At 46.1% G+C, this 12,732-nt stretch overlaps 1 protein-coding gene across 1 annotated transcript in view; it reads left to right on the top strand.

Annotated features, from left to right (window-relative positions):
• The first annotated feature begins 9,230 nt into the window (after nucleotides 1–9,230).
• The window catches only part of LOC116366328 (uncharacterized), a 23,259-nt gene continuing 19,757 nt past the window's right edge, over nucleotides 9,231–12,732 (top strand). The window contains exons 1-3 of the mRNA XM_031818514.1: nucleotides 9,231–9,406; nucleotides 10,852–10,941; nucleotides 12,344–12,440. Of these exons, the coding sequence (XP_031674374.1) occupies nucleotides 9,246–9,406; nucleotides 10,852–10,941; nucleotides 12,344–12,440 (348 nt within the window). The 5' untranslated portion in view covers nucleotides 9,231–9,245. The remainder of the gene's footprint in view (nucleotides 9,407–10,851; nucleotides 10,942–12,343; nucleotides 12,441–12,732) is intronic.

Genomic DNA, 12,732 nt, shown 5'->3' with positions numbered 1-12,732 from the left:
AGTATAAAGAGAGAGAGAGAGAGAGAGAGAGAGAGAGAGATTCCAAATGAGAGGTCAGTAGTGAGCTAGCCATGGCCCTGATTTGACCCCGGTCTGCTATGGAGGGCCTGAGAGGAGAAGGCAATAAAGGAATGCCTAGGCCCCTCTCTCCACTCCCCCCATCTCTCCCCCAGCAAAGCAGGGCAGGGAGGGAAGGAAGGCAGAGGGAGGGAGGGAGGCAGTCGGTGATAAAACTCCAGACATTCCCTCATTTGATGGTGCACTGACATGTCAGTACATTCTATACATGCCTCCCTCATTTCTCTCTCTGTCCCTCTTTTTTTTTGGAGGGATGGGTGATTGAAGGGTAGAAGACAGGCTATTAGAGATGAACGGGGAGAGAGGGAGAGAAGAGGAGTAATAAAGAATCAGGTGGAGAGACAGAGCAACGAAGAGGAGACCCGTTCTGTCATCAGGAAAAAGGGAAATGCTGCTCATGAAGCTCCCCTTTGTCTTTTCTATTTTCTCTCTTCTCTACCTCTACCACTCTGTAGTCATCTCTACCATTCTGTAGTATCTCTACCACTCTGTAGTCAGCTCTTCCACTCTGTAGTCACCTCTACCACTCTGTAGTCATCTCTACACTCTGTAGTCAGCTCTTCCACTCTGTAGTCACCTCTACCACTCTGTAGTCACCTCTACCCCTCTGTAGTTCACCTTCTACCACTCTGTAGTCATCTCTACCATTCTGTAGTCACCTCTACCACTCTGTAGTCACCTCTACCATTCTGTAGTCACCTCTATCCCCACCTCTACCACCTCTATAGTCACCTCTCTACCATTCTGTAGTCACCTCTACCACTCTGTAGTCACCTCTACCACTCTGTAGTCACCTCTATCCCCCACCTCTACCACTCTGTAGTTACCTCTACCACTCTGTAGTCACCTCTACCCACTCTGTAGTCACTCATACCACTCTGTAGTTACCTCTACACTCTGTAGCTCACCTCTACCACTTTGTAGTCACCTCCTATCCCCCACCTCTACCACTCTGTAGTCACCTCTACCACTCTGTAGTCACCTCTATCCCCCACCTCTACCACTCTGTAGTCACCTCTACCACTTTTGTAGTCACCCTCTATCCCCCACCTCTTACCAATCTGTAGTCACCTCTACCCACTTTGTAGTCACCTCTATCCCCCACCTCTACCACTCTGTAGTCACCTCTACCACTCTGTAGTTACCTCTACCACTCTGTAGTCACCTCTACCACTCTGTAGTCACCTCTACCACTCTGTAGTTACCTCTACCACTCTGTAGTCACCTCTACCACTTTGTAGTCACCTCTATCCCCCACCTCTACCACTCTGTAGTCACCTCTACCACTCTGTGGTCACCTCTATTCCCCACCTCTACCACTCTGTAGTCACCTCTATCCCCCACCCTCTACCACTCTGTAGTCAACTCTATCCCCCACCTCTACCACTCTTAGTCACCTCTACCACCTCTGTAGTCACCTCTACCACTCTGTAGTCATCTCTATCCCCCACCTCTTCCACTCTGTAGTCACCTCTACCACCCTGTGTCACCTCTACCACTCTGTAGTCACTTCTACCACTCTTGTAGTTACCTCTACCACTTTGTAGTCCACCTCTATCCCCCACCTCTACCACTCTGTAGTCATCTCTACCACTATGTAGTCACCTCTACCACTCTATAGTCAACTCTACCACCCTGTAGTCACCTCTACCACTCTGTAGTCACCTCTACCACTCTGTAGTCACCTCTACCACCCTGTAGTCACCTCTATCCCCCACCCTATACCCACTCTGTAGTCACCTCTACCACCCTGTAGTCACCTCTATCCCCCACCTATACCACTCTGTAGTCACCTCTACCACTCTGTAGTCACCTCTATCCCCCCACCCTCTACCACTCTGTAGTCACCTCTCACCACTCTGTAGTTACCTCTACCACTCTGTAGTCACCTCTACCACTCTGTAGTCACCTCTACCACTCTGTAGTCACCTCTACCACTCTGTAGTTACCTCTACCACTCTGTAGTCACCTCTACCACTTTGTAGTCACCTCTATCCCCCACCTCTACCACTCTGTAGTCACCTCTACCACTCTGTAGTCACCTCTACCACCCTGTAGTCACCTCTATCCCCCACCTATACCACTCTGTAGTCACCTCTACCACCCTGTAGTCACCTCTACCACTCTGTAGTCACCTCTACCACTCTGTAGTCACCTCTACCACTCTTGTAGTCACCTCTATCCCCCACCTCTACCACTCTGTAGTCAACTCTACCACTCTGTAGTCCCTCTATCCCCACCTCTACCACTCTGTAGTCACCTCTACCACTCTGTAGTCACCTCTATCCCCCACCTCTACCACTCTGTAGTCACCTCTACCACTTTGTAGTCACCTCTATCCCCCACCTCTACCACTCTGTAGTCACCTCTACCACTTTGTAGTCACCTCTATCCCCAACCTCTACCACTCTGTAGTCACCTCTACCCACTCTGTAGTCACCTCTACCACCCTGTAGTCACCTCTATCCCCCACCTATACCACTCTGTAGTCACCTCTACCACCCTGTAGTCACCTCTACCACTCTGTAGTCACTCTACCACTCTGTAGTCACCTCTACCACTCTGTAGTCACCTCTATCCCCCACCTCTAGTTCCTTTTTCATTGTGTATTTAAAAATAGGTTTTGTGGTCTTTTCCTTAAAACTGGAGATGAAATGGAAGTGTCCAGTGGTGCCAACAGCAGGGGCATAAATCAAGTTACAACCCCATGATCCTTCACTCCTAAAGGTCAGCATAGGTCACAGGGGCAGTTAACAAGGGTTTAGGGCTGAGCTGAGTAAGGGTGTGCGTGTCGTGTGTGTGGTGTGTGTGTGTGTGTGTGTGTGTGGTGTGTGTGTGTGTGTGTGTGTGTGTGTGTGTGTGTGTGTGTGTGTGTGTGTGTGTGCGGGTTAGGTTTAGGATGTATTGCCAGGGTTAGGGTTAGGATGTATTGCCAGGGTTAGGGTTAGGATGTGTTGCCAGGGTTAGGGTGTACTGTCAGGGTTAGGATGTACTGTCAGGGTTTAGGTGTGTACTGTCAGGGTTAGGGTTAGGGTGTATTGCCAGGGTTTAGGGTTAGGATGTATTTGCCAGGGTTGGGTTAGGGTGTATTGCCAGGGTTAGGGTTAGGGTGTATTGCCCAGGGTTAGGGTTAGGGTGTAATGCCAGGGTTAGGGTTAGGGTGATTGCCAGGGTTAGGGTTAGGGTGTATTGCCAGGGTTAGGGTTAGGGTGTGTAATGCCAGGGTTAGGTTAGGGTGTATTGCCAGGGTAGGGTTAGGATGTTACTGTCAGGGTTTGTGCTAGGATGTACTGTCAGGGTTAGGGTTAGGATGTATTGTCAGGGTTAGAGTTAGGATGTATTGTCAGGGTTAGGGGTGTACTGTCAGGGTTAGGATGTACTGTCAGGGTTAGGATGTACTGTCAGGGTTAGGGTTAGGGTTAGGATGTACTGTCAGGGTTAGTGTTAGGATGTACTGACAGGGTTAGGATGTACTGTCAGGGTTAGGATGTACTGTCAGGGTTAGTGTTAAGATGTACTGTCAGGGTAGTGTTAGGATGTACTGTCAGGGTTAGGATGTACCGTCAGGGTTAGTGTTAGGATGTACTGACAGGGTTAGGATGTACTGTCAGGGTTAGGGTTAGGATGTACTGTCAGGGTTAGGATGTACTGTCAGGGTTAGGATGTACTGTCAGGGTTAGGGTTAGGGTTAGGATGTACTGTCAGGGTTAGGATGCACTGTCAGGGTTAGGGTTAGGATGTACTGTCAGGGTTAGTGTTAGGATGTATTGTCAGGGTTAGGAATAAGATGTACTGTCAGGGTTAGGATGTACTGTCAGGGTTAGGGTTAGGATGTACTGTCAGGGTTAGGAATAAGATGTACTGTCAGGGTTAGGATTGTACTGTCAGGGTTTAGGGTTAGGATGTACTGTCAGGGTAGTGTTAGGATGTACTGTCAGGGTTAGGAATAAGATGTACTGTCAGGGTTAGGATGTACTGTCAGGGTTAGGGTTAGGATGTACTGTCAGGATTAGGGTTAGGATGTACTGTCAGGGTTAGGAATAAGATGTACTGTCAGGGTTTAGGATGTACTGTCAGGGTTAGGGTTAGGATGTACTGTCAGGGTTAGTGTTAGGGTGTACTGTCAGGGTTAGGGTTAGGATGTACTGTCAGGTTAGTGTTAGGATGTATTGTCAGGGTAGGGTTAGGATGTACTGTCAGGGTTAGTGTTAGGATGTACTGTCAGGGTTAGCTTTAGGGTGTACTGTCAGGAATTAAAGCATGTTACTATCCAATGACAAGGTGGCATTTTTCTGATTCTTTGCCAACTGTGTTCAAAAGTCAGGACTCACAACTTGTATGTTGTTCTCAGCATTAGACTCCCAACTGGTGTGTTGTTCTCAGCATTAGACTCCCAACTTGTGTGTTGTTCTCAGCATTAGACTCCCAACTTGTGAGTTGATCTCAGCATTAGACTCCCAACTCGTGAGTTGATCTCAGCATTAGACTCCCAACTCGTGAGTTGATCTCAGCATTAGACTCCCAACTCGTGAGTTGATCTCAGCATTAGACTCCCAACTCGTGAGTTGATCTCAGCATTAGACTCCCAACTCGTGAGTTGATCTCAGCATTAGACTCCCAACTTGTGAGTTGATCTCAGCATTAGACTCCCAACTCGTGAGTTGATCTCAGCATTAGACTCCCAACTCGTGAGTTGATCTCAGCATTAGACTCCCAACTCTTGAGTTGATCTCAGCATTAGACTCCCAACTTGTGAGTTGATCTCAGCATTAGACTCCCAACTCGTGAGTTGATCTCAGCATTAGACTCCCAACTCGTGAGTTGATCTCAGCATTAGACTCCCAACTCGTGAGTTGATCTCAGCATTAGACTCCCAACTCGTGAGTTGATCTCAGCATTAGACTCCCAACTCTTGAGTTGATCTCAGCATTAGACTCCCAACTTGTGAGTTGATCTCAGCATTAGACTCCAAACTCGTGAGTTGATCTCAGCATTAGACTCCCAACTCGTGAGTTGATCTCAGCAATAGACTCCCAACTCGTGAGTTGATCTCAGCATTAGACTCCCAACTCGTGAGTTGATCTCAGCATTAGACTCCCAACTCGTGAGTTGATCTCAGCATTAGACTCCCAACTCGTGAGTTGATCTCAGCATTAGATGGAACATCTCTTTCAGACAGGAGAGAGATGCATTAACTAAATGCATTAGCTGATATAATCTGAGGAGAGGCTGTCATGGCCAGTTGATATAATCTCAGGAGAGGCTGTCAAGGCTAGTTGATATAATCTGAGGAGAGGCTGTCAAGCTAGTTGATATAACCTGAGGAGAGGCTGTCAAGGCTAGTTGATATAATCTGAGGAGAGGCTGTCAAGGCTAGTTGATATATCTGAGGAGAGGCTGTCAAGGCTAGTTGATATAATCTGAGGAGAGGCTGTCAAGGCTAGTTGATATAATCTGAGGAGAGGCTGTCAAGGCTAGTTGATATAATCTGAGGAGAGGCTGTCAAGGCTAGTTGATATAATCTGAGGAGAGGCTGTCAAGGCTAGTTGATATAATCTGAGGAGAGGCTGTCAAGGCTAGTTGATATAATCTGAGGAGAGGCTGTCAAGGCTAGTTGATATAATCTGAGGAGAGGCTGTCAAGGCTAGTTGATATAATCTGAGGAGAGGCTGTCAAGGCTAGTTGATATAATCTGAGGAGAGGCCTAGTTGATCATATTGAGGAGGCTGTAAGTTGATATAATCTGAGGAGAGGCTGTCAAGGCTAGTTGATATAATCTGAGGAGAGGCTGTCAAGGCTAGTTGATATAATCTGAGGAGATGCTGTCAAGGCTAGTTGATATAATCTGAGGAGATGCTGTCAAGGCTAGTTGATATAACCTGAGGAGAGGCTGTCAAGTCTAGTTGATATAATCTGAGGAGAGGCTGTCAAGGCTAGTTGATATAATCTGAGGAGAGGCTGTCAAGGCTAGTTGATATAATCTGAGGAGATGCTGTCAAGGCTAGTTGATATAATCTGAGGAGATGCTGTCAAGGCTAGTTGATATAATCTGAGGAGAGGCTGTCAAGGCTAGTTGATATAATCTGAGGAGAGGCTGTCAAGGCTAGTTGATATAATCTGAGGAGATGCTGTCAAGGCTAGTTGATATAATCTGAGGAGAGGCTGTCAAGGCTAGTTGATATAATCTGAGGAGATGCTGTCAAGGCTAGTTGATATAATCTGAGGAGATGCTGTCAAGGCTAGTTGATATAATCTGAGGAGATGCTGTCAAGGCTAGTTGATATAATCTGAGGAGAGGCTGTCAAGGCTAGTTGATATAACCTGAGGAGATGCTGTCAAGGCTAGTTGATATAATCTGAGGAGAGGCTGTCAAGGCTAGTTGATATAATCTGAGGAGAGGCTGTCAAGGCTAGTTGATATAATCTGAGGAGATGCTGTCAAGGCTAGTTGATATAATCTGAGGAGATGCTGTCAAGGCTAGTTGATATAATCTGAGGAGAGGCTGTCAAGGCTAGTTGATATAATCTGAGGAGAGGCTGTCAAGGCTAGTTGATATAATCTGAGGAGATGCTGTCAAGGCTAGTTGATATAATCTGAGGAGAGGCTGTCAAGGCTAGTTGATATAATCTGAGGAGATGCTGTCAAGGCTAGTTGATATAATCTGAGGAGATGCTGTCAAGGCTAGTTGATATAATCTGAGGAGAGGCTGTCAAGGCTAGTTGATATAATCTGAGGAGATGCTGTCAAGGCTAGTTGATATAATCTGAGGAGATGCTGTCAAGGCTAGTTGATATAATCTGAGGAGATGCTGTCAAGGCTAGTTGATATAACCTGAGGAGAGGCTGTCAAGGCTAGTTGATATAATCTGAGGAGATGCTGTCAAGGCTAGTTGATATAATCTGAGGAGATGCTGTCAAGGCTAGTTGATATAATCTGAGGAGAGGCTGTCAAGGCTAGTTGATATAATCTGAGGAGATGCTGTCAAGGCTAGTTGATATAATCTGAGGAGATGCTGTCAAGGCTAGTTGATATAATCTGAGGAGAGGCTGTCAAGGCTAGTTGATATAATCTGAGGAGATGCTGTCAAGGCTAGGCTAGTTGATATAATCTGAGGAGAGGCTGTCAAGGCTAGTTGATATAATCTGAGGAGAGGCTGTCAAGGCTAGTTGATATAATCTGAGGAGAGGCTGTCAAGGCTAGTTGATATAATCTGAGGAGAGGCTGTCAAGGCTAGTTGATATAATCTGAGGAGAGGCTGTCAAGGCTAGTTGATATAATCTGAGGAGAGGCTGTCAAGGCTAGTTGATATAATCTGAGGAGAGGCTGTCAAGGCTAGTTGATATAATCTGAGGAGATGCTGTCAAGGCTAGTTGATATAATCTGAGGAGATGCTGTCAAGGCTAGTTGATATAATCTGAGGAGATGCTGTCAAGGCTAGTTGATATAATCTGAGGAGATGCTGTCAAGGCTAGTTGATATAATCTGAGGAGATGCTGTCAAGGCTAGTTGATATAATCTGAGGAGAGGCTGTCAAGGCTAGTTGATATAATCTGAGGAGAGGCTGTCAAGGCTAGTTGATATAATCTGAGGAGAGGCTGTCAAGGCTAGTTGATATAATCTGAGGAGATGCTGTCAAGGCTAGTTGATATAATCTGAGGAGAGGCTGTCAAGGCTAGTTGATATAATCTGAGGAGATGCTGTCAAGGCTAGTTGATATAATCTGAGGAGATGCTGTCAAGGCTAGTTGATATAATCTGAGGAGAGGCTGTCAAGGCTAGTTGATATAATCTGAGGAGATGCTGTCAAGGCTAGTTGATATAATCTGAGGAGATGCTGTCAAGGCTAGTTGATATAATCTGAGGAGATGCTGTCAAGGCTAGTTGATATAACCTGAGGAGAGGCTGTCAAGGCTAGTTGATATAATCTGAGGAGATGCTGTCAAGGCTAGTTGATATAATCTGAGGAGATGCTGTCAAGGCTAGTTGATATAATCTGAGGAGAGGCTGTCAAGGCTAGTTGATATAATCTGAGGAGATGCTGTCAAGGCTAGTTGATATAATCTGAGGAGATGCTGTCAAGGCTAGTTGATATAATCTGAGGAGAGGCTGTCAAGGCTAGTTGATATAATCTGAGGAGATGCTGTCAAGGCTAGTTGATATAATCTGAGGAGAGGCTGTCAAGGCTAGTTGATATAATCTGAGGAGAGGCTGTCAAGGCTAGTTGATATAATCTGAGGAGAGGCTGTCAAGGCTAGTTGATATAATCTGAGGAGAGGCTGTCACTGTCAAGGCTATTTGATATAATCTGAGGAGAGGCTGTCAAGGCTAGTTGATATAATCTGAGGAGAGGCTGTCAAGGCTAGTTGATATAATCTGAGGAGAGGCTGTCAAGGCTAGTTGATATAATCTGAGGAGATGCTGTCAAGGCTAGTTGATATAATCTGAGGAGATGCTGTCAAGGCTAGTTGATATAATCTGAGGAGATGCTGTCAAGGCTAGTTGATATAATCTGAGGAGATGCTGTCAAGGCTAGTTGATATAATCTGAGGAGATGCTGTCAAGGCTAGTTGATATAATCTGAGGAGATGCTGTCAAGGCTAGTTGATATAATCTGAGGAGATGCTGTCAAGGCTAGTTGATATAATCTGAGGAGATGCTGTCAAGGCTAGTTGATATAATCTGAGGAGATGCTGTCAAGGCTAGTTGATATATCTGAGGAGATGCTGTCAAGGCTAGTGATATATCTGAGGAGATGCTGATATAATCTGAGGAGATGCTGATATAATCTGAGGAGATGCTGATATAATCTGAGGAGATGCTGATATAATCTGAGGAGATGCTGATATAATCTGAGGAGATGCTGATATAATCTGAGGAGATGCTGATATAATCTGAGGAGATGCTGATATAATCTGAGGAGATGCTGATATAATCTGAGGAGATGCTGATATAATCTGAGGAGATGCTGATATAATCTGAGGAGATGCTGATATAATCTGAGGAGATGCTGATATAATCTGAGGAGATGCTGATATAATCTGAGGAGATGCTGGTTTTGACAGTGTATTTTTTGTTACTGTATATCAAACTTTTTCACATTTTTGCTATTTTTCTTTGTGATGATCGAGACCTGCCTAATTTTGGATCTTTCTTCAAAATATTATAACCATGTTTCTCTCTTTCTCTTCTTCTTCCTCTCTCCTTCCCTCTCCTTCTCCCTCTCTCCTTCCCTCCCCTCTCCCCCTCTCTCTCTCTCCTTGTGTCCTACAGGTTCATCAATGCCAGAAGGAGAATAGTTCAGCCCATGATCGACCAGTCGAACCGTGCAGGCAAGTCTCCCATAGTTACTGTATTCAAGTCTCGCAGGCGAAAGGCCTCCACAAGCCATGCACCCGGTCCCTCTCCCTTTCCTGGAGCTTCCTCAGCCGGTAAATACTGGACCCCCCCCTCCCCCTAAAACAAACAACCAAACCCATCGCGGTGTCAATAAGGAGTGACTGACCACATACTAAAACAAACCTTTAGACAGTCATCCTAAATAAACGTTCTTTAATAGAGTTTAGTTGAATTGAAGCTCAGCACTAATACAATAACTCTGACATGTTGAGTCCCTAATTTATGCCAGGAACCATTTCATGATGTAAAACTATTAAAACATGATTAAATAATAACAACATGATTGGTTAATAATAATAATAATACATATAGGGTTAATATTCATGAAGAATGGGTTGTTGTTGTCTGTTGTTGTTTTAAACAACCCTAGCTGTGTCCTCAACAAAGTTGGTCCAAATAAACACACCCCAACATTTTTTTTTCAACCAAACCTCCAAACTCCAACCAAACCAAAACACAGAGGCATTGACAAATTTCAGTTTCAGTGTTTTGGGAGGTGACTTTTGTTTGGGTTCCCAGCTCCAGCTACCCCCCTCTCGTTACCCCACAACCCCCCCCCCCCCCCCCCAAACCTCCCCTTCTTGCGGCTGCTGTGAGTGTTGGGTCCCTGGTGCATGGGCTTGGGTTGGACTGCTGTAAAGTTATTACCTGTAATAGGGGTCAGAGGTCAGGGTGGCATTAGGAGCTCAGTAGAGTTCAAAGACATTCACTGGGCCTGAGCTCTTGTTTTTGCTTGACTGACCCCCAAACAGCTTGTATCAGAGGTAAGTGGGTTTCTATGGGAGAGCAGGACAAGGGGAGAGAGAACGGGTCATTCTCCAGTTACCTGTTTAGCTCATCTACCAGGTGCTGCCTGCTGCCTTTTCTAGCCCTATGTCTCTAATAAAGCATTGTGGTGAGCTTTGCTAAATATCTTGTTTATATTTAAACACATTTATACACGTATTTATATTAAACTATTATTACAATATTTTATAGTTATTTAAATATCTTATTTTTCTAGTTTCTTATTTTTCTCTTTTCCTTAATGCTTTTCAGTGATCTTGTTCAAAAGAGTTGTTGGAAAGATTCCTTCCGATATGTAGATCCGCTGACCTGAGAAATGTACATTAGTTCACTTTCTATTTTAGTTGAAGTAATACTATTTATAAATGTAGAATCAGCTTCATTAGAACAGATGTAGGCTCTGGTTGTATTATTTAGTGTCATCCTTATAGTGCTACGTTTCTGAGAGGCTGCTGGGTAAAGGAGACAAGGCAAGGCAGTACCATCCCAGGCCTTATGCACCCAACAGACCAAAAGATGATTTCAGCTAGAGCCACTGAGTCTTAATTAATAGCACTAATTGACCAATGCCCCCCCCCCCCCCCCCCCACAGTAAGTCAAGGAGCCCCCTACACCCCAGATGGACAACCCATGGGGGGCTTCGTGATGGACGGGCAGCAGCACATGGGAATCAGACCACCTGGTAAGACCCTCCCCCGGCGTGTCTGTCTGTCTGTCTGTCTGTCTGTCTCTTTCGTCTTTCTTTCTTTCCTTTGTCTGTCTTTTCTCTCTCTCTCTCTCCATCTCTCTCTCTCTCCATCTCTCTCTCTCTCTCTCTCTCTCTCTCTCTCTCTCTCTCTCCCTCTCTCTCTCTCTCTCCATCTCTCTCTCTCTCCATCTCTCTCTCTCCATCTCTCTCTCTCTCCATCTCTCTCTCTCTCTCTCTCTCTCTCCTCTTCTCTCTCTCTCTCTCTCTCTCTCTCTCTCTCTCTCTCCCTCCTCTTCTCTCTCCTCTCTCTCTCTCCCTCTCTCTCTCTCCTCTGTTCTATGGTTTCGTCTGGTCTGGTCTGCCATACAAATGCCTGCCTTCCCACAAGTCCTTGGTGTAGACAATTCCCAGGGTGTCCTAAAAACACACACCACCACCTCTTACAGTAGTACAGGTGAAGTTCCTCACATAGCAACTCCTCTGTCTCTCCTTCCTTCTCAGTCTTTCTCTGTCTCACGCCATTGGGCCTAAATCACCAAATTCTGCCATTAAGCCTCCCCCTCTCTCTCTCTTTCTCTCCCCGTCTCTCTCTCTCTCTGTCTCTCCCCATCTCTCTCTCTCCATCTCTCTCCCCTGTTCCTCTGTACACTGTGCTGGTCTCTAGCCCTTACTCCTCTACTTCTTTGGCTCTTTGGCCTCTTCCTGTCACCTATAGTGGAGCTAGACCAAAGGTCTCCTTTCATTTGGGTTGTCCTATAGACAGGTTGGCTGATAACATCAGCACGCGCATTGATGTGACCGGCAGCTCGTAGGCATCAGGTTTCAGCTCCTTCTGTCTTGTTCTCGGCACCATGTCACGTTGTGAGGTGTTTTTGACTGATGTCATGGCTAGGTTGGCTGACTGATGTCATGGCTAGGTTGGCTGACTGATGTCATGGCTAGGTTGGCTGACTGATGTCATGGTTAGGTTGGCTGACTGATGTCATGGCTAGGTTGGCTGACTGATGTCATGGCTAGGTTGGCTGACTGATGTCATGGCTAGGTTGGCTGACTGATGGCATGGTTAGGTTGGCTGACTGATGTCATGGCTAGGTTGGCTGACTGATGTCATGGCTAGGTTGGCTGACTGATGTCATGGCTAGGTTGGCTGACTGATGTCATGGCTAGGTTGGCTGACTGATGTCATGGCTAGGTTTGGCTGACTGATGTCACAGCTAGGTTGGCTGACTGATGTCATGGCTAGGTTGGCTGACTGATGTCATGGCTATGCTAATATGGCTTAATAGTAGAGCCTAACCAAAGCTCTCCTTTCATCTTTTCTCTGTCCCATCCTGTACTGGTCAGACTGGGCTTTCCATCTCAACAACCTTGTTGTTCTTGTTCCCCTCTCCAATAGGAGCGATGAGTGGCATGGGGATGAACATGGGCATGGAGGGACAGTGGCACTACATGTAGTCTTTCGCCTGTCAATCAATCGCTCGTCATATGGGGAAGTAAGTACAAACACAGTCTTACCATTTAATTATAGGTGGACATTGGTCGACTTGTTTTGAGGCAATAGTTGTTGTTTTCCAGATAATGTTCTGTCTCGTAGTTGGCTCCATACTTCATCAGTATTGATATTTCTCCTTCCTGGTTGCCTCTGTCCTTTCCTCCCTCCCTCCCTCCCTACCCTGTTCCTCCCTCCCTCCCTCGCCCCCCCCCCCCCCTCCCTCCTTCCCTCCATCCCCCTGTCCCTCGACTGTCCCTCCCTCCCCCTTCTCTTTCTCCCTCCCCTCTCCCTCT

The sequence above is a fragment of the Oncorhynchus kisutch genome, unplaced genomic scaffold (assembly GCF_002021735.2).
Source record: "Oncorhynchus kisutch isolate 150728-3 unplaced genomic scaffold, Okis_V2 scaffold1449, whole genome shotgun sequence".
Classification (NCBI taxonomy): domain Eukaryota; kingdom Metazoa; phylum Chordata; class Actinopteri; order Salmoniformes; family Salmonidae; genus Oncorhynchus; species Oncorhynchus kisutch.
The sequence above is the reverse complement of the archived record's forward strand: the minus strand, read 5'-3'. Positions and strand labels throughout refer to the sequence as shown.